The sequence below is a fragment of the Diadema antillarum genome, unplaced genomic scaffold (genome assembly GCF_040938485.1).
Source record: "Diadema antillarum isolate AM-2024a unplaced genomic scaffold, OU_Dant_1.0 seq00000091_RagTag, whole genome shotgun sequence".
NCBI lineage: Eukaryota > Metazoa > Echinodermata > Echinoidea > Diadematoida > Diadematidae > Diadema > Diadema antillarum.
In genome coordinates, this window is record NW_027271181.1 from 233,535 (window position 1) to 258,240 (window position 24,706).

The 24,706-nt window shown below is 39.2% G+C and overlaps 1 protein-coding gene across 1 annotated transcript in view; it reads right to left on the bottom strand.

Annotated features, from left to right (window-relative positions):
• LOC139726602 (protein rogdi homolog) overlaps positions 1-24,706 on the bottom strand; it is a 50,172-nt gene that overhangs the window by 19,349 nt on the left and 6,117 nt on the right. Inside the window, exons 2-6 of the mRNA XM_071637592.1 lie at positions 17,442-17,513; positions 16,760-16,793; positions 5,047-5,095; positions 2,952-3,009; positions 1,230-1,313 (exon numbers count right to left, since the gene is read on the bottom strand). Of these exons, the coding sequence (XP_071493693.1) occupies positions 1,230-1,313; positions 2,952-3,009; positions 5,047-5,095; positions 16,760-16,793; positions 17,442-17,513 (297 nt within the window). The remainder of the gene's footprint in view (positions 1-1,229; positions 1,314-2,951; positions 3,010-5,046; positions 5,096-16,759; positions 16,794-17,441; positions 17,514-24,706) is intronic.

Genomic DNA, 24,706 nt, shown 5'->3' on the forward strand with positions numbered 1-24,706 from the left:
AGGAGTGAAGAAGTGTGATTATGCACATTAAACTAATGCACATTCATGTTACATTCTCTCAACAGCTTACAGTATACATCAGCATCAGTATTTCAACACCTTTAACTGTATTACATCCTTCATACACACACAAAGTACTTGAGATTTGCATTGGACAAAAAAAGAAAAAGAAAAAGAAAAAAAAAAGCTGGAGCAGCTTTTCAAGGAAATATATTTTCATGAGGACATTTTGTCAAAGGTGTTCAAATCCATACGTGACATGTGAGGTTTTGCAGCTGAAGCATTGAATAATACAATGGCATTCCCACTTTTATGTATCATTGATATCAAACAACCAGAACCAATTCAATCATTTTGCTGGGAAAATAGAGAAAAGAAAAAAAGAAAAGAAAAAAGAAATGCTACAGTTTACCATACTTGTTCACAAGGTTACACCTGACAGAACTATGCTTTAACATTGCTTTGTGTACTTGTCATTGATCACTAAGTAGAAAGCAAATATGAACTGTTCTCTATGCAAACAATGTTTGTTGGAAAATGCTTGCTTCAAAAATAGCACAATCATCAGCCCGGAACTCATGCAGTGCACACAACTGGGAAAAAAAAAACCTGACAAAGCAAAACACCACACCCAAATCTCTCCCACAGATAAACATGCCAGAGACTCCAACTCTCCCGCTTTCGATGAGAGATCTCCCACTGAAAGCCCATTTTCACAAAATCTCCCATTTTCCCACTTGAAATTTAATTTCTCCTGCCCTGGCCCTGTGCTTCCTCCTGCTTAAGATGTATTTTCTCCTGCTTGAAAATATCTTTCTCCCGCCCAAACACCTTTTTAAAACCTGGAATTAATTTTTATATATATCTAAGGGGATCCAAGGTCGAGCGTCAACGCTGTGATCGAAGAGCGAGCTAGGTGTTCTACATACGCCCTCCAGATACAACATTGTACATTCATACAATAAACTATAGATCATAAAACACATGCACAGAGTGTGGGTATGTTCATACGGGATCAACACGGTACCTCCGTGAGCTTTTATAATCTTTGGTGCGTACGTGGTACGTACTGTGCGCTTCACGCGCACATCAAATTGGAGTCTCCAGGTTGCTAGGGGTTTCAGGTGGGAGAATCTCCCGATCAGAAGGCGCTTGGGGTTGGAGTCTCTGACATGTTTGCCAATATAAGTCGGGAAACAATGACAGCTTCTTTGTATTCTTATTCAAACCTGTTGCAGTCTCCACGGCATGTCATCTCGTATGTACGTCTTCACAAGCTGGTTGGTGTTTCTGTGTGGCTTCAAAGTCAGGTCCTGGGAAGAGCATAATAATAATCATCATCATCATGATAACATTATTGCATTTATATGGGGCTTTTACTGCTGTTTTTAAGTGCACTGATGCTATTCATACAAGAAGACTAGAAAACTCAATAACATTAGGACAATGCAAAACCAAAATAATAGTAATAAAAGAAGAAAAAAAATATACATGTGATACAGTGATACAATAACTAATAACTGACTGTGTGCGCCTCCAGAAAAAAAAAATGAAAGGGGGGGGGGATGGGAATGGGTGACAAGGGATGGGAAATGGGGCTGACAGATGGGAAGGGGAATGGAGGATGGAGGATGGTGGAAGGGGGATTGGGAATGGGAGATGGGGATGGGGATTGGGATTGGGGTGGTGGGGATGGGGGATGAAGGATAGGGGTGAGGGATGAGGGATAGGGGTGGGGGATAGGGATTGGGAGATGGATTGGGAGAAGGGGATGGGGTGGGGGGATAAGAGGGATAGGATTGGGAGATAGCGGATGAGGGATAGGGGTGGGGATGGGGATGGGGATGGGGATGGGGAATGGTGAAAGGGGGATTGGGAATGGGAGATGGGGATGGGGATTGGGATTGGGGGTGGTGGGGATGGGGGATGAAGGATAGGGGTGAGGGGTGAGGGATGAGGGATAGCGATGGGGGATAGGGATTGGGAGATGGATTGGGAGAAGGGGATGGGGGTGGGGGGATGAGAGGGACAGGGTTGGGGGATAGCGGATGAGGGATAGGGGTGGGGATAGGGTGGGGATAGGGTGGGGATGGATGGGGATAGGGAATGGTCGATGGGGGAGGTGGAGGGGTGGGAAAGGGGGTGGTGGATGGGGGTGGGATATATGGGATGGGACAGAGGATGTGGAGTATGGAGTATGGCGGATAAGGGATGGAGGATGAGGGATGCGATGGGGGATGGGGATATGAGATGAAGAAGATTAGTCAAACAGACAAGAAATAACCTAGATCAGCTTTTTTTATTTATTTTTTTTTTTTTAAACAGGCAGTGAAAATGAAGCTCACAGCATGTAACTTCTTCTCTTACGGAAAGAAGGTCACATGAAATTTTATATCACAACAATACAACCATTGTAATACTACAGGATGTCACCCATGGGCTTTGAAGCAACTTTATGTGGAAGATTGTGGATAATAAGTTTTCAATCTCCTGAGGAGGCATTCTACCTACCCCAACCGCCCAAAGATAAAGTACTCTTCAGAAAGAGAAACAGAATAAACAGTGGCCGATTCAGAGGGGGGTGCAGTGGGCACACGCGCCACCTCTTTATTTCTTTCTTTAAAAAAAAAGAAACAAAAATGGGGAGGCACGCACCCCCTTTATATTTAAAGGCGCCTCCCCTTTACGGAACTCCTTGATCTGCCCTCATTAAGAGAGAAATCTGAACTGAATATGATTTAATCTTTTTTTTTAAAGTTATGATAATTTGACAATGGTAAAGCATCTCAAATGGTCTCCTGTGGGCAGATGGAGACGGTTGCCTTGGTAACTGGACCAAGAGATCATGTGTGTGATATTCTTGTCTCGAGACCAATGCAAATATACGCTGAACAGCCTAACACAATTAAGGCTGTCACGTAAAGTTTGAATAACACGCTATTGCTACTTACAGCTTTGCATAGCATATCTCCAACCAGAGTCACGATGCCTTTCACGTAATCTGTGCCACTGAAAAAAAGAAAAGGAAAGCAGAAATAGGGTAAAAGAACAAAAAAAAAAACCAAAACCAACAGCAACCTAGGTGAACAAAGATCACAGGTATATTTCTGCACCATAATGTGTAAATTGCGCCAAAATGTCTGACGCTTCACAACCCTGCCTGAGCAGATAGGCGACCGTGTGTTGCTGTTAATCTCTTTAACTCTGCCATAAAAGCAGCAAAAATATGCGTGGAAACTGGACTACTGCTATTAAAAAATGCAATGAGATTATTTGTAGCATTTAACCCAGTGGCTTACTAGTGTATGATACTTCTCTAAATAGATGTTTCACTAAGGCATATGTGTTCAAACTGATCGGAACAACTGAATGCACAAATACCCATACTTCATATGCCAAGAAGTAGTGTGAAATATAATATACATTATTCGCAGACAATATTTCTTCGGTGAACCAATGTCACACATGAATTAAATGTGCTACTGCATCATATGGGCATGCATTAATCTCCAAACTGCTACCTTTTTTTATTTCCCTTTTTATATAGGAGTAGTTGTTTGACCAAAGGGGAAGATGACGACCTTAATATTGATTCAGTAATTAACGAACCATTTGCACCAACGACTCACAACTCTTACTTGATTCATTAGATATTCTTTCAGGTTGGTTCCAGCAATAGTCACATGCATATTTGGAAAGAAATGCAAAAGGGACCCAGCAACCTCAAATCAAAATCTACACACATTATTAAAGGAAGGTACACTCTGATGCATTTTCAAATTTCAATCACAATACAATAAAATCTCATATCAACAAATTCAAAGTTTCAGAATACAGGGCTGAATCAACACAGGCTGTTGGCCTTTATGAGGTTTTCTTGTTGTTCTTGTTGTTGTCTATCTTATTTGTTATTGTTGTTGTCCATGAATAATTTAATACCAGCCATGCTATGATTTGCAAACAGTACATCAAACAGCTACAGACGATTGAGCAACACACACTGTCTACACTCAACCTTGGTTTCCCCGACTGCTATTACCCAGGGCCACATGATCATATGTCTATTTTTCTATTATTATTGTTTCTTAATATTGCCTTGTGGTGGAGAACGAAACTCCTCAATGCATAGTGGCAAGGAAAACCAAGAGTGGATGAGTGGTTGAGTATAACCGTGTGACACTGGTAGTGCTAGTAAACAAAAGCGAGAGTATTACAGAAATGATGGTAGTTAAAAAGCAAAATGACAACAATGATGACTTTGGTGATACTGAAAATGAGTACGGTGATGACAGCACTTATTTGATTGACTTCTACAATGCTAACAACAGTCACAATAACATGAATTCTGGTGATATAGTGGAGGTCGACTGTGGGTTAGATTATTTAGATCGTCATGTATCTATAGAAAAACACATTACACAATGCAAGTCAAAAGTACTGAATGCCTGGCCTATGTTTAGTCTCCATGCATGCATACTGTGCTGAATAGACCAAGGAGTTATCAAATAATTGTGATAACTCCTTGAATAAACACAGTAGCTGTTTATCCGTTCATGTATGTCGCTCCCAATTTGTGGAATAATCTCCCTCTGTTTGCATATCCGCGAGCCGCTACAGTTAATGCGCTTAAACCTGTTTAAAACTCATCTTAACAATGTTATTTCATTTGAATTATGTATGTCATGACTGTAATTATTATTATTATTATTGTTATGTTTATGAGTATTATGATTATTAATATTAATATTGATATTATTATTATTATTATTATTATTATTATTATTATTATTATTATTATTATTATTATTATTATCATCATCATCATGATTATGATTATGATTATTAATATCATTATTACCATTATTATTATCTTTATTAATTTTGTTGTTGTCATTATGATTATTATGAATAATGTCCTGATCATTGCTATTATTGTTATCATCATCATCATCATCATCATCATCATCATCATCATCATCATCATTACTATCATCATCATCTGTAACTGAAGGAGGATGAAGTTTGCTGGTTTAGGGAAAAACTTACTTTGTGCTTGAGAGGACAAATGTTTCTGGTTTGATGAGTGATCCAGAACCTGAATAGAATAAATGAGAAAAACACAAAGAGATAAAAACACACGCTGATGCAGTCTCACGTGAGCAAAATATCATGTAAATTACTTCCTCTTTTTTTCTCTCTCTATTCATCTATTTATCATGAATTTTCTTATCCCTATTTTCTCCTATCTCTCTGCTTTCAAATATAGCTAGAGAAATAGTGTGAGCAATGGTTAGATAGGTTGATAAATAAACAGATAGATGGATAACTACAATGCTGCATACTTCCGAAGATGAAGAGGAAAATGTAACAATTGCTGTCACTGTCTCATCATACAAGAAGTAAGACTGAGTTTGTTTGTTTGTTTGTTTGTTTGTTTGTTTGTTTGTTTGTTTCATTTCCATCTGAAAAGATGGCTGGATAGCCCATATTCAGCTATGCTAAGCTGGTCTTCCATGGGGTCCAGTTGGATGTGAGGTGGAACCACTTCACCGGGTTAAACACCCTGCTCTTTGCAATGAAAGAATGAAGTGAGATGAGTTGTGACTATCTTACACATGGGACCTCAATTATATGTCCTATCCAAGGGACAAAGTGTTTTGCCTCTATAACTAGAGGGGATGGTATGGTTACTCACAACATTACCTGCACCTCATCAACATCAACAAATAAAATGTTGCATACAAAAGGAAAAATGACTCACAATAGGAGAATAAATATTTTAAAAATGTCACGAAGACAAGGAAGCCACTACTGTGACTATTCATCCTGACTATCATTAACCTGTTGAGGATGGTTTGATTTTACTACAACACGCATTTACCATAGACACCTGCCCGAGTATACCACATGACTCATCCTCAACGGGTTAAGGGACTTGGTATGAAATGAGTGATTCAATGAGCCGCTTGGAATCCTTCAATTGAGCAGAAATGTCACTATGATGCACAAAAATCTGATGGTATAGTCCTTTGATTCACACTAACATGAAATTATGACCCTGGTACAAATATGCATCATATGTTCACATGCAGAACCTGTGATTGCATTCTGTTAAACCATAGAGATCCACAAACCACATTTCTGTGGTTTGACACCTTATCAATTAATCATCATTTTCATCATTCATTGCTAGTACAATTTGTATTTCATGAGGCTGAATGAAAACTTTTTTTTCTTTTTTTCTTTTTTTTTTTCTAAAATCACTAAATTTATAAATTCATACAATCCTTAAACTGGAAACATACAAGGTTGAAATAAATGCTCCTGCATCAAATTAGCAATTACTTTATCTGCTTCATTTTGTGCACATTCAACTACTGTAATCACTTCTGTCTAATATTTCTACAAGATAGGCAAATTGAAATTGCATTTAAAAACTCCAATGTGGTCAATCTTAATAGGACAAGATAATTTATTTGATAAAATTTTCCCACGGTTTGATATATAAATTTACAATTTACATCATATGGCAGGACCCCCTTCCTATCCTAAGCATACAATGTACACTGTGGGTGTGTGTGTTGTCATGCGCTGACAGCACATACAAATATTGATTCAATCAATACGGCCCTCCTGGGTTGACCGTGTAGAGAAAAGCAATAATCACAGCGATCTTGACTTAATTTTTTTTTTTTTTTTTTTTTTAATAAGATGCCTGCTGGCAATTAGGTGCCTCTACGGAGGACAGTGGCTTCAGCCCAGCTTGCAAAAACGTCTCATTCAGATTAAAATCGGCAAACATGTTCTTCATTAGCGCTGAACAATCCGGCCTTTACGGCTTGCAATTTTCTTCCCAAAACTACCGTACAGCTGAGCTTTTAAATGAATGATCGAAGGCCCTGCTGTATGTATAGTAGCTCTCTTACCATAATAGAAACATTGCAACCTCCATAATGACAGCTACTTGGCTATTTAGAATTTATGCTGCTGCCATAGTGACTACAATTACCATCATGGTACCACTGCTGATTTCACTGTATTACATATTGAGGTGGGTTTTCACTATGTAGAAATTAGACATGAGTCTTCTTAACTTGTCCAACAAAAAAAAATGCACAACATATGAACAAATTATCATTTAAGCTCTTACTGATTACTCGATTGTTATGAAATTTTCAGTGTCCTCATTCCACAGATGAGACCAGCATTAGCAAGTGTAAAGAGGAAATACATCTGCCAGTAAATATGGGACAATATCAAAATAGCTGAAATTCACACACAAAAATGCATAGATGGGACTACACATGGAGAGAGAGATCATACAGTTACACCCCTAATGCTTGCTGCTCATGCATGAAACAAGGTGAAAGACAAACATGATTATCACATTTGAATATTACACGAATGGCTCTGGATCGAACGCCTAAACTCAGAGCCCTTCTGGCAGCATTGTATACAAATTAATATGGAATGTTTCCACGATCTAGAGGGATCTGTTTGCATTGTATACTTCCAGCTCACAGAAACATTGGAGGATATGTTATTCTGGATTGAGAAGCTGTTGTAGTTCAGTGGATATGACTGCAGACCATCACTCAAGAGGTCCCTGGTTCAAATCCCCTGGAAGCAGTGATTTGCAGCCCTGGGCACGGGTCTTAATCTTCATAATTGGCTAGTCCTTGGGAGGAGACTTACAGCCATCGGTCCAGTGGTTAAAATTGCCTTACAAGGATTCTTTACTTCTGTAGCAGCTTCATAAAACCATGGAAAAATAGGTCCATGATAAAACAAATCCATGATCCAGTAAAAGTCAATCCAATATCTTCAAAAAGATGTATATTAAACAATCTGGGATTCAGTTGATCCACTCCTTGTCCTAGCATTTTCCACATACTCAAACTCGTCCAATCATAATGCGACACCTTCCTGTTCAAAAGTCTGGACTCCTTCCGGACACTTTCATTAGAAAGGGAAGTGCAGTTATGCCCTTTCATATCAAAGATGATCAAGCATTCAAAATGAGGTGCAGGCATTTAACAACACTGCTTAAACTTGGAATGTATGAACAAAAAAAAGAAAAGAAAAAGGCGACAACAGCTCTGATTTTTGAAACTGGAAAAGTTGCCAAATTTAACCCTTTGTGTGGTTTGAGTGTCAATTGGCACAAAAGACCCCAAAGCAGTGTATACACCATCCACAGTCCCTGGTAAAGAGAGGGTTAAATGAAAGACTGTAGGATTGGAATGGGTGCTGATGGTCAGACATTGCACAGTGGCAAGTTTGGCAACACTGGTGTGAAGATGAATTTTGTGAGAAACTCCCTGAAATATTCTCTGAATCATGGGATTGCCTTCAAATTACAGAGTACTAGTAATAAACCTAGGCTGGTACATCATATGAATGCTGTTGGGCCATACACTAATCAAGAATTTATAGAAATATGCTATACACTATTTACATTTGATACTCTTCCTTATCATGTCCTTTAGTAAGGTTGTTTTGTTTATTACCTTGTCTTCCCAATGCACAAAATTGACAGCTCAATGATTAGCAAACATTGTAAAAAAACATTTTTTGTTTTCACCTGACCCATACATTTTCTTTTTGTCTCATTCCTCACATGAACATGAACTGGCAGAAAACTGTTGCAGTACTGTCATTTGGCAGATTCCCCATAGCTTTAAAATTATCCTGACAACGCTCTGTTTCTCAAACCACAAGACACTAAACACAGAGGAAATATCACTTCCTCATTCTTCCCATGCTTTACTCGACGCCTACATTAGCGTGACCTAACATACTTTCGGCGGAACACAAGAGTGAAGTGGATGGTACATTGCTCATTCACAATGTGCCCACTCTACCCGAGATCGGTTTGATTGCTGCGCAGCAAGATCTAAATGGCCACTTTGGAGTTTAATGTAGCATGCACGCCAGTCAGTTATTAAAATGGATCATAGCTGGATAGTTTCTCCTCGCTCTTGCCTCTGATTACCAATTATGATTCATGATTGCAAGTACGTGATTAGATTGAGTCCCGCATAAAGCCTTCGAGATTAACAGAAGTGATATGGACGGACTGTCTAAAGACCATGAAAGGATTTTCTGGTAAACAGCAGACAAACATTGCAGTGCATTGCTAGCACTGTGTCTAACGCCAAAAGAGACAACTTTGAAGAGTCTGTTGAGGTTTGCATGGTGTAGAAAAGTCAAATGTAGCTCTGTGGGGTAATTGCAAACTTCCATGCAAATGAAATGTGAACATTCAATTCATGAAATTCTTCCATCGAGATGTTTTCATTGCAACTGATTGACAAATTGCCCTACATCAACGTAAATAAGCACTGAATTAATCAGTGTTTTAGTAGTAGCCATGATACAGTATGGGCGTACATACTCGATTCCTGCTCGAGTATGTACGCCCATGATTTTTTATCATGGCTACTACTAAAACACTGATTAATTCAGTGCTTATTTACGTCGATGTAGGGTGATTTGTCTATCAGTTGCAATGAAATGTGAACAATCTGAAAATAAACACCCCCTCCACTTGCAGTTTTAAAAAAACCCTGTGATCCCTCTTTTTCTCAGGATGAAAATAAACAATGCCCATGCTTGCTCACCTAACAGCTAGTGGAAAAAATTACAGTTTTTGGTCTCATTTCTCAATTTGTTGTGCACCAGAGTTAAAAGTTAGATACATGTATATACATAAGTGGTTACTTTTGTTCATGTTCCGCACCTGTTGTCAAGTAGGGTGCTGTTTGTTATTCCGAAGGTTCGCTATTCCGAAGGAGCGTTAATCCGAAACACACAAATTCCTTATACCTAGTGGTTCGTTAATCTGAAAATGAAAAAGGGTTTGTTAATCCGAACATTTGTGGCGTTATTCCGAAGATTCGTTATTCCGAAAGATTTGTTGATCCGAAAATGAAATTTGGAATAACAAACTTTCGGAATAACGAATCTTCGGACTGAAGAGCCTTCGGAATAACGAGCTGTAACCGTCAAGTATACTGCATGCCTCCCCTCCTCCCCCCCCCCTATAAAAAAGAAAAACGAAAACATGAACACTACCTACCAAAAAACAAAAGAAAGAAAGAAGCAACAAGAGTTTCAAGGGGAAAAAACTCAAACTGGTTTTCCTGTCAGTATTACTGAGAGCAGAAAAGAAAAAAAAAAGGATTTTATCCATGTTAAATTACTGTACCTAAGACTTTCACGAACAGAAAATATTATGTAGGATCACCTGTGCCTACAAATTATGAGCACCAGGCATAATACATCACTACTTCTCTTTTCTAGTTCCGATAGACACACAGGAGGAGTAATGTCACTTTTATTGCACACCTCCACATTTTCACTCATGTGGAAACTTAATTAGCTTGCACAATCAAATCTGGCTGACGATACAAGCCACAACAAATGTCTTGTTGATATGCAGTCTAACAATGTTTGCTGACACATAGCATGTTTATTTGGGATGGTTACAAATTATCTAAGTGAAGCAAGTGAAGCACAATTCTTGTGAGCTGTACTAAGAGTTTTGTTTTTGTTTTGTTTTTTTCCAAATGCAATGTTTAATGTTGACCATGATTGGTTCCAACCTTCACATTTTGAGACAGATGGCACAAATTACTCTACATGTCCACAGTAAAATCTCTTCTTCAAAACTCATTGCTCACTTTTTATTCAGCAGGGTGTTATAAATCCACTCGCCTGCTTGCCAGGGGCAACTGGAGCTCACTAGGGGCGCATTCACATTGGAATTACTGCAAAACCAGAAATTTTCGCATGCATGAAACTTTTGCAAATTTCAAGAGGAGCCAAGATTCCTGCAAGTGAAATGCATGCAAAAAAGTTCATGTCTACACAATGCATCAAAAGCCAGTGGCAATTCACGAAAGTTTTGTGCCATGAAAAAGGCTGACAGTTCCCATTTACGAAAGCTGGTTGCCACGAATGTTTCTGGCTTTACAGTAAATATCATGGTAATTTGTTGTTACATTTTCTCACTGGCGAAATACCAAGGTAATAGATACAGTAGTCTTTCAGTTTGTACCATTCTCATTCACAAAATACCACGGTGTTTCTGGCCTGAAAATATACCTCTCTAGAGGTAAGCAAATTGTATTCAGAGACTCCAACTCTCCTGTTTTCGATGGGAAATCTCCCGCCGAAAACCCAGTTTTTCAAAATCTCCCGTTCTCCCACTTGAGATTTAATTTCTCCCGCCCTGGCTCTGTGTCTCCCGGTGGAAAGGATTTCTTACTTATTGCTATTGTATGTTGAAGAAAATAAGCCTTAGATAGCACCAGAGAGCATCTAGAACCCTAGGAACTTCGCGCCTCGCACACATCAACTCGGAGTCTCCTGTTTGTTAGGGATTTCAGGCGGGAGAATCTCCAGATCAGAAGGTGCTTTGGGTTGGAGTCTCTGTGTATTATGTGCATATCTCCTCCAGTGAGAGGACAGGAAGTGTGTCGGTTCATGTGAATATGTTCACTGTTGTACAGTGGGTGGTGCTATATTGTAACATAATTCACACACAAATCTCACATGGGTATTTCGCGAGAAGTTTGAATTACTGCCCTAAATACCACGGTATTTTGTGGTGTATTTGCATTTGTATATTAAAAAAATATACGAAATACCATGTGAAATACCACAGCATGTCACCATTCTTGTGAGTGGGCCTAATTTTGGGCAAATGAAATAAGTGTGCCCTAGCCTGTTACAAGAACTGGGCGCTTGCCCAAGTACCCGTCTGGGTAAGAAGGGGAATTTTTTGTTCTACTTGGTAATGGTGTGATTCAGTACCTTTTCCAGTCTATTCTGACACCATAGATGGTGTCTACAAGTACCCATACACTACACCAACAAATGTAGAATGCATGATTTATGTAAGCTCTTGGTGGCTGTTCACATCTTGACAAATCATCTCAAAGTCATAGGAGATTTAGATGACATATCTTTTCAAATCTGAGCAATTGGCCAAACAAATGAAATTAAACGCATTCTCAAAATCTGGTTTGATGATTCAATTTTGTTTGAAAGTGTTACAGCCCCCTTTTAGACATAAAAACAACAACAGCACATTATAACCCTTGGCATTTTACAAGATGCTATTTGGGATTCAGTTTTGCCTCAATGACAATTTCCACTTGCAGCCATTGTCCTTTTTTTTTAAATCCACCTGAAATAAAAGCAAATATTGCAAGAATGTCACTCCTCTCTCACACTTTAATGAAGGTCATAAAATGTTCCAATGCAGGGTGTGGACAAGAAAAGTGCTTTCAGATGATCAACAATGAAGGGATGGTGAGAACAAAAATACTCAACATCATGTATCTGGAACTACTCAACAAAGTGCTCAAGGTCCATTTCAGATAATTTGATTTGAAGAACATCCTTTCATGCAAATTTAAATTGATGAGCAATGTGAAAGTTTACTGTTTTCTTTAATTAAAGGACAAGTTCACCTTCATAAACATAAGGATTGAGAAAATGCAACAATATTAGTTGAACACATCAGTGAAAGTTTGAGGAAAATTGGACAATCGATGCAAAAGTTATGAATTTTTAAAATTTTTGTGTTGGAACCGCTGGATGAGGAGACTACTACAGCTTGTGAGTCATATGCGTACAACAGTATAAAGAAAATATAAAAGAAAATTCAACATATTTTCACTTTTTTCGCATAATAAAAGAGCAATTGACTTGCCTCTTTCTAAAGGCAGGGGGAATAATATTACCCATAACATTTATCGGTAACGAGTCAGGGGAATGTGTTCTTTTTTCAAAAGATGGAATTTTGTGAAATTCTCTTTATATTTTCCTTATATTGTTGTACGCATGTGACATCTAAGTTATTCATACAATGCAGTAGTCTTCTCATCCAGCGGCTACTGCAAAAAAAACTTCAAAAATTCATAACTTTTGAACGGATTGTCTGATTTTCCTCAAACTTTCAATGATGTGTTCTACTAATATTGCTACATTCTCTCAATCCTTATGTTTATGAAGGTGAACTTGTCCTTTAAAAAAAAAGGAGACCTCCAATGATACACCCTGTAGTTCAGTAAATAAAAAGTTCTACATCTCTGCATTATTTGTACACCCTGTAGTCCAGTAAATATAAAGTTACAGCTCTGCACTGTTTGTACACCCTGTATTCCAGTAAATATAAAGTTACAGCTCTGCATTGTTTGTACACCCTGTAGTCCAGTAAATATAAAGTTCTACATTTCTGTATTGTTTGTACACCCTGTAGTCAAGTAAATACAAAGTTCTACATCTCTGCATTGCTTTCCACCTGTCTAGATATAGCCAGCCTAGTCTATATGCTTCTAATGCTCTTGTACTGAATATATCAAGTCTCCTTGTACTCTTTTTGCATTGCGATGAGTATCTAATATCTCTAATGGAACATATAAAATGTCAAAATACAATATCCCATCAGCTGCATGAGGAGTGTAATGAGGCCCACCACGGTGGCAAAAGTGCATTTTAATCCCCTCCGTGTCCCGAGTAATGTGATCAATGCAAAATCAAAATTAAATTACGATCACTTCGTTACACGCATGCTCGATGACGAGGCTCAAGCGGGGTTGTTCGTACCTAACATGCTGATGAATATACTCTACGCAATGTATACTCAGTACACAAATACAGGTGCCTGACGAGAGCCTACTCCCCTAACCCCCCCCCCCCCCCCCCCACAAAAAAAAACAAACAAAAAACATGTACTTGGGATCACATTGTGATCAGGTAGGAAGAGGCACACTGTAAAGGATGGGGCACTAGTCTATTTTGGGAGCATTCCCCCACCCCCTTTCTCTGTTTTTCATTTCTAAATCCCGGAGCTGTCACTACAGGCTCTTTGCCAATCTCACAGATAGACGGGCGGTGAATAGGCAAGGTCTGATTTCATTTTGGCCATGAGCAGCGATGCCGTTCTTAGTGTGGATGGCTTCTCTTATTGCAAAGGCAATGCCAATCACACACTGCATCCTCTCAAAGAAAACAGGACAGCTAAAATAAGATACGTTTATTGCCTCCAACACACATACACACACACTCTCTCTCTCTCTCACACACACACACACACACACAGACTCTCTCCCACTTCACCTGTCCCTATCCTTTTCACTCTTCACTGTGAGTGCTGTGACAATATACGGGACATTTACAAAGAGATTCATCTTATGAACCATGTAGGGGATCAATAATTACGTCATGGCAGAGTGTGGAATTTCTGATTCAATGTGAAATTGTGATTTTTTTCTTTAGAGGCGCACACATTTAGTTATTATATCACATACTTTTGTTATTTTCTATCTTATTCTGTTACTGTCACTTTGGTTTTGCATTGTCTTTTATATGTCATTGTGCTTACTAGAATAGCACCAGTGCACTTAGAAATGCCCGTATAAAGCGCCATATAAATGCAGTAAGAGAATTATTATTATCATTATGATCATTATTATTCAGTGAGATACATGCTTATACAGTGCACTCCCGTTATAACGAACACGGTTATAACGAAATTTCGTTATAACGAAGTAAATCTTCTGGTCCCAAAATTATCACCATTAAAGTCTATGGTAAAAAATTCGCTTATAACGAACACGGTTATAGCGAAATTTCCGTTATAACGAAGTCTTTTCCGAGCGCCACAGACAAAGAAAAACAAAAGAAATATGCTCCGTTATAACGAAATGCGAATTGCTTTCGAAAATACGTAGCGGAACAAGCATTTATAGCGTCTCTACATGGGTGAACGCTTCACACCACTGTGTGTTCGTTCCACAGTTTCTGAGGGGAACTTGCGTTTCTTATTGTGATACAGTTATCCCATCACATTTCACATAGCTTTCCAGTGTATGATGAGTATTCAGCAAACAGAATATGATATATACAGTGTATATATGTGGTTTCCTTGTTTTCGTTATATATTGTATTTGTTCGGTTATAACGAAATTTCGTTATAACGAAAGAAAACTGCCGGTCCCGAGCATTTCGTTATAACGGGAGTGCACTGTACATAAAATATCTACTGTCCCAGTCATCTCAAAGGACTACAGTATGCATGACAAAAGCAAAAACAAAACAAAACAAAACAAAAAACACAAAAACACAACCAAACAAACAAAAGCTTTTCTGCTTCTCTTTCAACACTTCTTTTCCCCTACCCTCTTATCTCCTACCATTACCCATCTTTCCATGAGTCTAGATTTTGTTCTCCCCTTTTCTTTTTTCTCTACCTCATCTTCCTCTCACTACCCCTTCCTCTACTTCTACTTCCTCTTCACTTTCTGTTCTTTTTCGTTTGCTCACTCTTAGTCCACCCCAACATTTACCCCTCCTTTTCCTTCTCTTCCTCTTCCTTTAAGTCTTCCCTGGTATTTTTTTTTACCACAACCTTCCCTTTCTTTTCCTTCCATTGCTTTTTCCTCTTCTTCTGCCTTTACTTATCGTTTTCTTCTTTTTATTAGTCTCTATCACAAAATAAATTCTTTCCCCTACTCCTTCTGTACCTTCTTGTTCCTCCTCCTCTTCCTCTTCCTCCTCCTCCTTCTCCTCCTCCTCCTCCTCTTCTTCTTCCTCCTCCTCCTCCTCCTCCTCCTCCTCCTTCTTCTTCTTCTTCTACTTCTTCTTCTTCTTCTTAACTTTCATCCTCTGAGCACTCTTCTCTAATTGTCTCCTCCAAAACTCTCCCCTCCCTCTTTCTTCTCCTCTTCCTCTTGCTCATTCCATCTTCTCCTCTTCCATGCCATCTCCTCTTCCCTTTTCTAACCATCTTCTTCACCCTCCTCCACCTCCTTCCTGGGGTTCCTTCAGGGACTGTATAATGTCACACCTCTTTTTCTGATGCTATGAGTAAATGGATGCATATCCTAAGATGGAGTGCTGTTCAACTGGATGAATAATTCACATTTACACACATGCCCAACAAAGGTCTGCATCTGTGTGGAAGAAGATACAAACACAAGGAAGCCGGTTCCTTTCTGACCCTTACCATCTACACGTCCAATCAAGAAGGATGAGTTTCGCAAATGAAACTGATCCCTGGGGATGAATTAATTTGTACTCAGCACTGTCTTTCTCCCTCCTTTTGGGATCTCTACTGGCCTGCCTTTTCCCTCACTCATGCAAAATGCAGGCTGGAGGAACCACATATGAACTGCTGTTTCAGCTCAGAGTGATCTGTAAAACTCTTCGCTGCCATGTCTGCGCGTAAAACCATTTTGTAAACATTACCCTGCTTCCACGGGAACGATGCATCAAGCGGCTCACACTTTAGTACTTCACAAACCTCATTTAATGCTCTTCATGTGTGATTTTCTCCAATAAAGTCAAACCAGCTGTGAGTGACTGTCTGCAAAGGCCCTTCCCTCAAAAGCAAACGCTTAGAGAACAACAGCATACACTAGTACATGGGACACAAAGTTTCTGTGATTTATGATGACGACTCCTCCCTCACTACCAGAATTACAACTTAATTCCAAATTTTATTGATGTAGTTATGGAATACCCTGAGCATAATCATTAGGTGCACTGTTTTCCTTTATTATGGCATGAGGGTGGCACAATAAATCTGTCAAAATTATGTCAGTTGCCTCCTTTTCTCACTTTGGGAGACAAAATCAAAATCTGTACTTCTGTTAGTCTTTGTGATTTTCATGAAAGATGTGCATCCCCAGCAATATGAAAGACAATGATCTCCAGTTAATATAAAGATGGGTAAATTTCTTACCTGACCCTGGTATGTTGAATCTCCTTCCCGATTGCTGCACAAAAAATGACACCAAACAACATCCAATTGATATTGAGTACAAGAAAATGCAGGTAGTTGGAAAAAACTGGTCCCCTTCTATTAACCCGCTGAGGACGGACTGATTTAAATTTGCTACAACACGCATTTCCCATAGACCCCTGCCCAAGTATCTCTTGGGACTCCTCCTATGGGTTAACCAGTTGTGTGCTTTGAGTATCAATAGGTACAGAAAACACTGTCCATGGAAGTCCATGCCACAGAAAGGGTTAAACAATATGGTATGTGTCCGGGCATAAATCATGCATGGGACATAAGTAGTATATATCATTTACCTTCTCTTTCTACACATTGGTGCTACTGATCTCACAAGGGATAGTCTTTATCAAGACTGAAGCATGTCAAAATGTCACACGATCATGCATCCGTATGTCCTTACATGTCAACCCCTGAGCATCTAGAGCTTTCTTGCAAATTATGTCTGTCTTTGCTCACTCACAATAACAGTAAATTTCACTTTTTTTGCCTACGTTAAGACCAAACTGACCATGTATTTATAAAAATGAGCTAGCAGACAAGAATGAAACAAGTGTCAAAAAAATATGCATACCTGTACAGTAAATCATCAACAGGCATGAAAGCAGAAGGGTTGCTATGTACTTACATCCAGGATAGCATTGAGCTGCCTCAGGACGGCATGGACCTCCTCCTTTAACAGCCACTGGAACTCATCCTCCTGTGGATCAAAAGAAATGTTCTCTAGGGTCAGTTCATCTGTTGCTGTCAAAATCTTTGACATCACTATGTCTCACAGTCAAAATCTTTGACATCACTATGTCTCACAGTCAAAATTTTTGACATCACTATGTCTCGCAGTCAAGATCTTTGACATCATTGGCCCGAATTCACGAAGGTGGTACAAATGAAACCATGGACAAAAACCATGGAGCGCCAAGTGTTGCAGGGAATATTTCGTTACGAAATCAGTCATTTCGTCGATAAAATGATTATTTGGTAAGGACATTACAACATTTTGTAACTAAATGAACATTTCATCCTCGAAACGAAATGGTCATTTTGTCGACGAAATGACCAATTTCATAACGAAATATTCCATGCAACACTTGGCGCTCCATGGTTTTTGTCCATGGTTTAAACCATGATTTCATTTGTGAATTAAGGCTAAATGTCTCACAGTCAAGATCTTTGACATTATAATATTGTCTTACCATCTAGATCGTTGACATCACTATGTCTCGCAGTCAAGATCTTTGACATCACTATGTCTCGCAGTCAAGATCTTTGACATCACTATGTCTCACCGTCAAGATCTTTGACATCATTTATCTCTTGCTCTCACAATCATCAGTCGCCCTACAGAGCTATGACAGCATGTCATCAGTTGCCTTCAAGATCTATGACATCATTCATTTCAGCTATTACCCTACAGATCAGTATCATCACTGTCCTTACATGTATTATCTTCAAGATGGTTGACATGCTTTCATCTGTCGCCCTCAAATTCTTTGACATTTCATGTTGCCTGAAAGATCTTTGATATCATCTCAATTTGTTGCCATCAAGATCTTTGACATCATTTTTATTCTGCCCTCAAGACCATTGACATCATTTCATCTGTTGCCCTCAATGTCTATGACACTTATCTCTTACCATCAATATCTATGACATAATCTAATATCTGTTGCCCCAAAGATCTACAATTTAGTGTGACATCATTTCAAAATTTGTTGTCCTTGAGATCTATGACATCACAATCATCTGTTGCCCTCAAGATCTATGTATAACAACATTTAATTTGTTTCCCTATGAAATCATTTGATCTGTTGCTGCCAAGATGACTTCATTTCATCCATTGCATTCAATATCTGATATTATTTCTTTTGTTACCTTTAAGATTATGGACATGATGTCATCTGTTGTAGACATGACCTTTGACATTGCCTCATTACTTGCCCTTATCTAAATTGAACCACACCCATTATGATGCCCTGAAGACTGATTATTTTACACTTGCTGCAATCATCAGGTCAATACATTGCACGAAAGACCTTGGACATGACTAAATTTGATGCTCTCAAGACTGCAATATCAAAACCTTGCGGTCATTTTTGTTTTCAGATGCCTTCAAGTCTTGGCCATCAATTCATCCACTGTCCCAAAGACAATCATTATCATTTAACTAAAAAATAATAATAAATAAATAAAAACAAGCCACAAACATGTCAAATAAGCCAGCGTCGTAGTTCCAAGTTGAGTGTGGGTAGAGCAAGGTCATTTGTACTGTCAGACAGGTATACTGGTTTGTTAATTTACCAAGATAAGTGTCTGTTAGGAGTGTTATGTAATGATTACCCATGTGAATCCTTAAATACATATCGTCGCTGGGTTGACGAGACCTTGTATCTGCAATTTTGGTGAAAATGACTTTTTTTTATCAATGGTCAAATAATGGGTTAAGTGATGTCCTGTAAAAATCCCAACTGTCTTACTCCAAAGATGAAGCCACCACAGCATGTCAAAGGGAAGGATATCCCATTCGCCACAGTGCTTTGGCCGCCATGTTTTTTGGCTCTCCTGAACATCTGACATTTTGTAGATGATACGAGGTCTTGTCGCCCCAGCGACGATATACAATGTACAACGTATCTAGATGTAAATGGTTCTTGCTAGCACATTCACTTTACAGCAAGCCTAGTACAGCTGTTGCAGTATATGGTTATGTTAAATGAAGGAAAAGTTTGTTAATGCATTCAATGTAAAACAATGAAAGTGGTATTAAATGGACCATTCTGGTCATCTGGGTGTATGCAAGTTCCTTCTTTGTTTGAACATGAATTCCATGAATAAATTGTTTTGCTATCATGCATTACAGTTTGTATGTCGCGTTGTAGATGACTGACGTGTCTAACTAACTGAGAAAAAAAAAGGAAGACCATTTGTACAAACATGCACATGATCTATTTATGAACTGGCTTATTCGCGACCCGTTAAGACCTTTGCCATTATTTCATCTGCTGCCCTATATCACCTTTTTGTCCACCATCCATCTGTTACAAATTTGTCCTAAAATTTGTTTTTACCACCACAACACACTTAGGCCCATATTGTGAAGCAGGTGGTATTGTGTCAAAGTTCTTGTGCTCCAGCACACATTCTCATTTGTCCGAAGTCGCAGGTGTTACGCACCTGCTTCAGAAATTGTGAAGTGATCAGCCGTATCATTGAATTGAACCGTGATGCCTGACCTGAAAACATATTTGTGGCAGAAAATACAGTGTACTTTATGTAAGCAATCGTCAGATAAACTTTAATCTGATTGTGTGATTTAAAAAACATTGTGCTGGTATTCTTCACATCACACTCAAACATTAAAGGCTTTTAGTGGACTGGCCAAAAGTAAATGTACATGTAAACTAAAATGCTCACGATAGTGAACTCTGTAAGGCTACCTACCCTCCGCAGGCACGGGTACATGTATGTGGGGTAATGTTTTGTAAATAGGATAGTTTTTCTTCTGGAAATGGTCACTTGATTGCTTTAGTTCAAAAAGAGTATGGTATGCAGATCTTGCCAAGCCTTCTCTAAGTTCTATTTGTTGCACCATGTCTTCTTCAAGACCAATTGTCATCCAAGTTCCCAGCCCTATCTCAGAGTTCAAATTGACAGCAAGCTTTCGTGGGGGGGGGGGGGGGGGGGGGGGACATGTAGACAACACTGTCGCTACAGCAAATCGGACACTGGGATTCTTGAGAAAGAACCTCTGGTTTTGTCCCAAGGAAGTAAAAGCAACAGCTTGTTCCACACTAGCAAGACCCATACTGGAGTACGCATCTTGCGCCTGGGATCCACACAAGATAGGCTAGATAGAGAAGTTGGAAAGGATACAAAGGAAAGCAGCACGCTTCTGCTTAGGAAACTACAGCAAGAGTAGCAGTGTCACACAGATGCTAGCAGATTTGAAATAAGAAACACTGGAAACAAGCAGAGAAAGGAACAGATTGACCATGTTATTTAAAGATACAGTGGGAATTGGTGGGGATATCAGCCAATAGTACATCACATATTTGCCAGAAAGGAAAACAAGGAGGAAAAATGACATGCAAATTCAAATACCATTCGCAAGAACGGATACATATAAGAACTCATTTTTTGTAAGGACTCCCATGGCATGGAATAAACTAGAAAATGATATAGTTACAGTGTCATCGTCAGAGAGCTTCAAAGGGGCTCTTACAGCATAACCACGCATGTGTATTCAACACCAAAGTCAGCGATATGCAGTGTGCTGCCCTGCTGGCTATAACTTTCAGAAGGTTCAGAATTGGGTTAGAAATACAAGATTGGAATATACAGTGGGGAAAATATATGATAAGATCATGATAAATCCTTCCTTTTTATGTTTGTGATTTACAACATTTTTCAGATTGTTTCAGATCATTCAATGTCAAAAGCGTCAAGAATCAAACTGTCGGAAATAATAGATTCGATTAATAAAAATTAGTAATCGAATGTCAGACCCCCTAAAGACAGCATTGAATCAACATAAAACCTTGTAACGAATACCGTGCATGATTTTTTTCCCAAAAATTGTTTTATACTACACTGTTTTAAAATTTTAAACTTATGAACGGCTCTTCTTTGTTGTAAACCTTATAAAACAGATATAGTACTCATTGCTCTCAACTACAAAAAAAAAGGATGATTACAGAAATTATTTTTATTTAATAAGGAAACATGTACTGCACAACCTGGTAACCAACTTCCACGTAACCAATCTTGCTCATGACACCTGGGATTGAAAATGATTGACTACAGATATGATACCTTTAGAAATGTACTGAAAATTGTGTTATGACCTTGGAATGAATACCTTGCCTGTAAATCCACTATGGGAAAAATTTTAACATACATGTATGGGACCCTTTGAGCCTTGAAATGATAACATTATGGTGTTACGGTTATTTACCTGAAGTATAGCCTTATTAGTTTTTACCATGACGTCATTATACATCTTTTCTGAGGGCTGCACTTAACTCTTACTCCAGCATACATCCACTTTTAAAGCATTGTGGCACTTTGAGAAAAATAACATCCTTTCACAAGATGTTCTCCATGGAAATTTTTTTAAGTTTAAATCTACTGTTTCAACCCTTGATAGGCCCATTATATGATCACCAGAAATTAACAGCATTTGAAATTTCTTTTTTCAATACTATTGTAATACAAAATCGGTCTGTCTTGACAATTTTTGATAGAAAATTTGCCTAGTGCAGTGTTTTAATCCCTTGATGTCACTCACTGCACTACATCTGAAGTGAGGGTACCTTGGGTCATGCCACAGTCATCGTTTGAGCATGTGCAATTCTAAGGCTTTTAAGTGCTTTGCTCACAGCATAATGAGTTTTTTGGCCTTGTGTGAATGGCGGTGAATAACATCAAGTTCAGCATGACGATCCAAAGACCAATAACTCTTGCGCATGAATGGGCCCACATTGTATGTGATTGTTCGCTGATTAGCATGTAAGCTGTCCTGAGTGCTTTCTTTGCAAATTGACAGTGTGGAAACTAACTGTCAACTAGAAAAGCACTCAGACAGCACAGACCTCTGCCAAGCCAACAAATCATTTCAACAAAACATGCATGCAATTTCCTGATAGAAGCTTTTTGTTTATGTCATTAGCAGAGCATGTGCTTTCGTGCACGTATTAAAACCTCCAGTGCGCGCGACTAGAACTCCTCAGTTCATTGACCTTTGTAAGCCAAAATATCAAAAACCCTTCAAAAATCCATTAGAATTCCCAGATCACTACCAAAATTTAATCATCTGTGCATTGTGTCATTATCGACTTACTGCAAGTTTTATTCAAATCCATTCACAACTTTTTGAGTTATTTTGCAAACAGACAAACCAACGCCCATGATACAAACCTCCTCTTCCCTTGGCGGAGGCAATGAACAGATATGTACCTAATCCCCTTGATCGCTATTGTGTCATCATGGCCTTCTTGTAGGACTGAGGCATATTGTTAAAGGTGCCTGGTCCCGGTGTTTTAGTCAAATGTGTACGCGGGCGCACAGCGCAAGTTTCCTATAGAGACCTATGTTATTGACTCCTCTTTGGCGCTTATGCTGTGGCCCACTTCCCGGAGTCCGAAGAAGTCCAATTCACTGTAGTCAGTGGTCGGATCACAGTTCGGCTCATGATTCGGCCGAGGGGGATGACAGCTTAAGCAAACTTCTTTTGTGATGTCATTATAACAAGCACATATATGCACGCACCCTGGCATTACTACAGACTGCGCGATGCGCAGAGAAGACAACGAAGGCAGCGATACTTAGGCCAAGTAAAAAAAGAAACCAGTTTCTCGTCCTCGCGCGCATCGATTTTGGCCGCCGCATCGATTTTTTTACTATTTACTATTTTCAAAATGGCGCTGAAAATACCAAGAAATTCATAATTCTCGTCCCAGCCCGCTCCCCGCCCGCCTCGATTTTCAGTTGCCGCATCAACTTTTTTGATATTTACTATTTTTTCGGCCACCGAAAAAAAGATCGACAATTCACCTTCCAATCGTGATGTCATTTCTAATACGCCTTGCGTCCTCTACTTAGCTGTAGTACAGCTGTAGCTTCTGTAGTGTGTATGTATAACGCGCAACGCATGCATTTCACACTGCGAGCTCGGCAAGAAGGAATGACCCACAAAGCAGTCGAACTGTAGTTGGATGGGCGCGGGCGCGGGCGGCGCCGGCCTCGGCCGGCTAGCTGTGATGAACAGCGCACTCGGTACGTCGTGAACGCGATAGCGGCAACATTTTTATTTGCGATCAATCGCTGATATTCCACGCATATTTCGCGCATTGTTCGTATTTTCCCCCGTTTCTGCTCATATTTCAAGCGGATGAATTGTACTGTACAAATGCTTGTGAGGATTGTATCGAGTTTGTATACATTTTCATGTCATTGTGACTACAATTGTATGTGCATGTGTGTGCAGTGTCGGAAGGTACGGTGCCGGTGCAGTGGCCGTGCCGCACCGTATTGGCAAAGTGTGCGTGTCTGTATTTAACATATTGATGCATGTAGCTGTCCAGGGTCGGTCACCGGTACCATCCCCTGGGGCCTGTTGCATAAAACTCCAACCGGATTTTTTTCCGGTTGAAATCACAACATTCCGGTTGGAAGCTCCCAACCAGAGTTTTTATGCAACGGTTGCTAAAAAAGTTTTATGCAACGGGACTTGTCTGTCAGCTGTCTGCACGCACGCATGAACACATTCGAATGTGTAGAAGCCCGTACACTCTGCTCTGTAACGTCGCATCGCTGACGGCGATTTATTGTTCTATTTTGAAGAGAAAGTGAATGCACTTTTCCAGCAAATGTAGAATTATCAAATGGGTGTATCTGCAAAATAAATAACTTTTCCACGGATTCTGGTTTGTCTCGTATTTCTGCGGGATACTTTTCTTTACGATGTAAATTCACGGACACGGCCGTGAGTCGGATCATCTGTAGTGTGGTATACAATCATTCATCATCCAAATGATGAGTGATTTTCAAATGTCTTTTTAGAACATGAAGAAACATCTTTAAACGTTTAATGCTATAATGCCATATCAGTATCATTTTGACATCCATCTGCAATTGTACAACAGTTTCCAGTTAAATGTGCTACAATTGTACTGTGAAGAAATGCAGATACATACCAGCTGTGTGGACACAAAAAGTCATAAACACCAATGATGAATAAAGCACTGTTTTGAATATCATAGAATTTATTTCAGTCGTACATTCTTTGTTGAAAGACATGTTTTATACCTGTTTCTGAGTAGCACAATACATCAGAATTGCAAGTATAACACTGGTATCAGAATTTAATGCCATTACAACACTAATAATACCAGTATT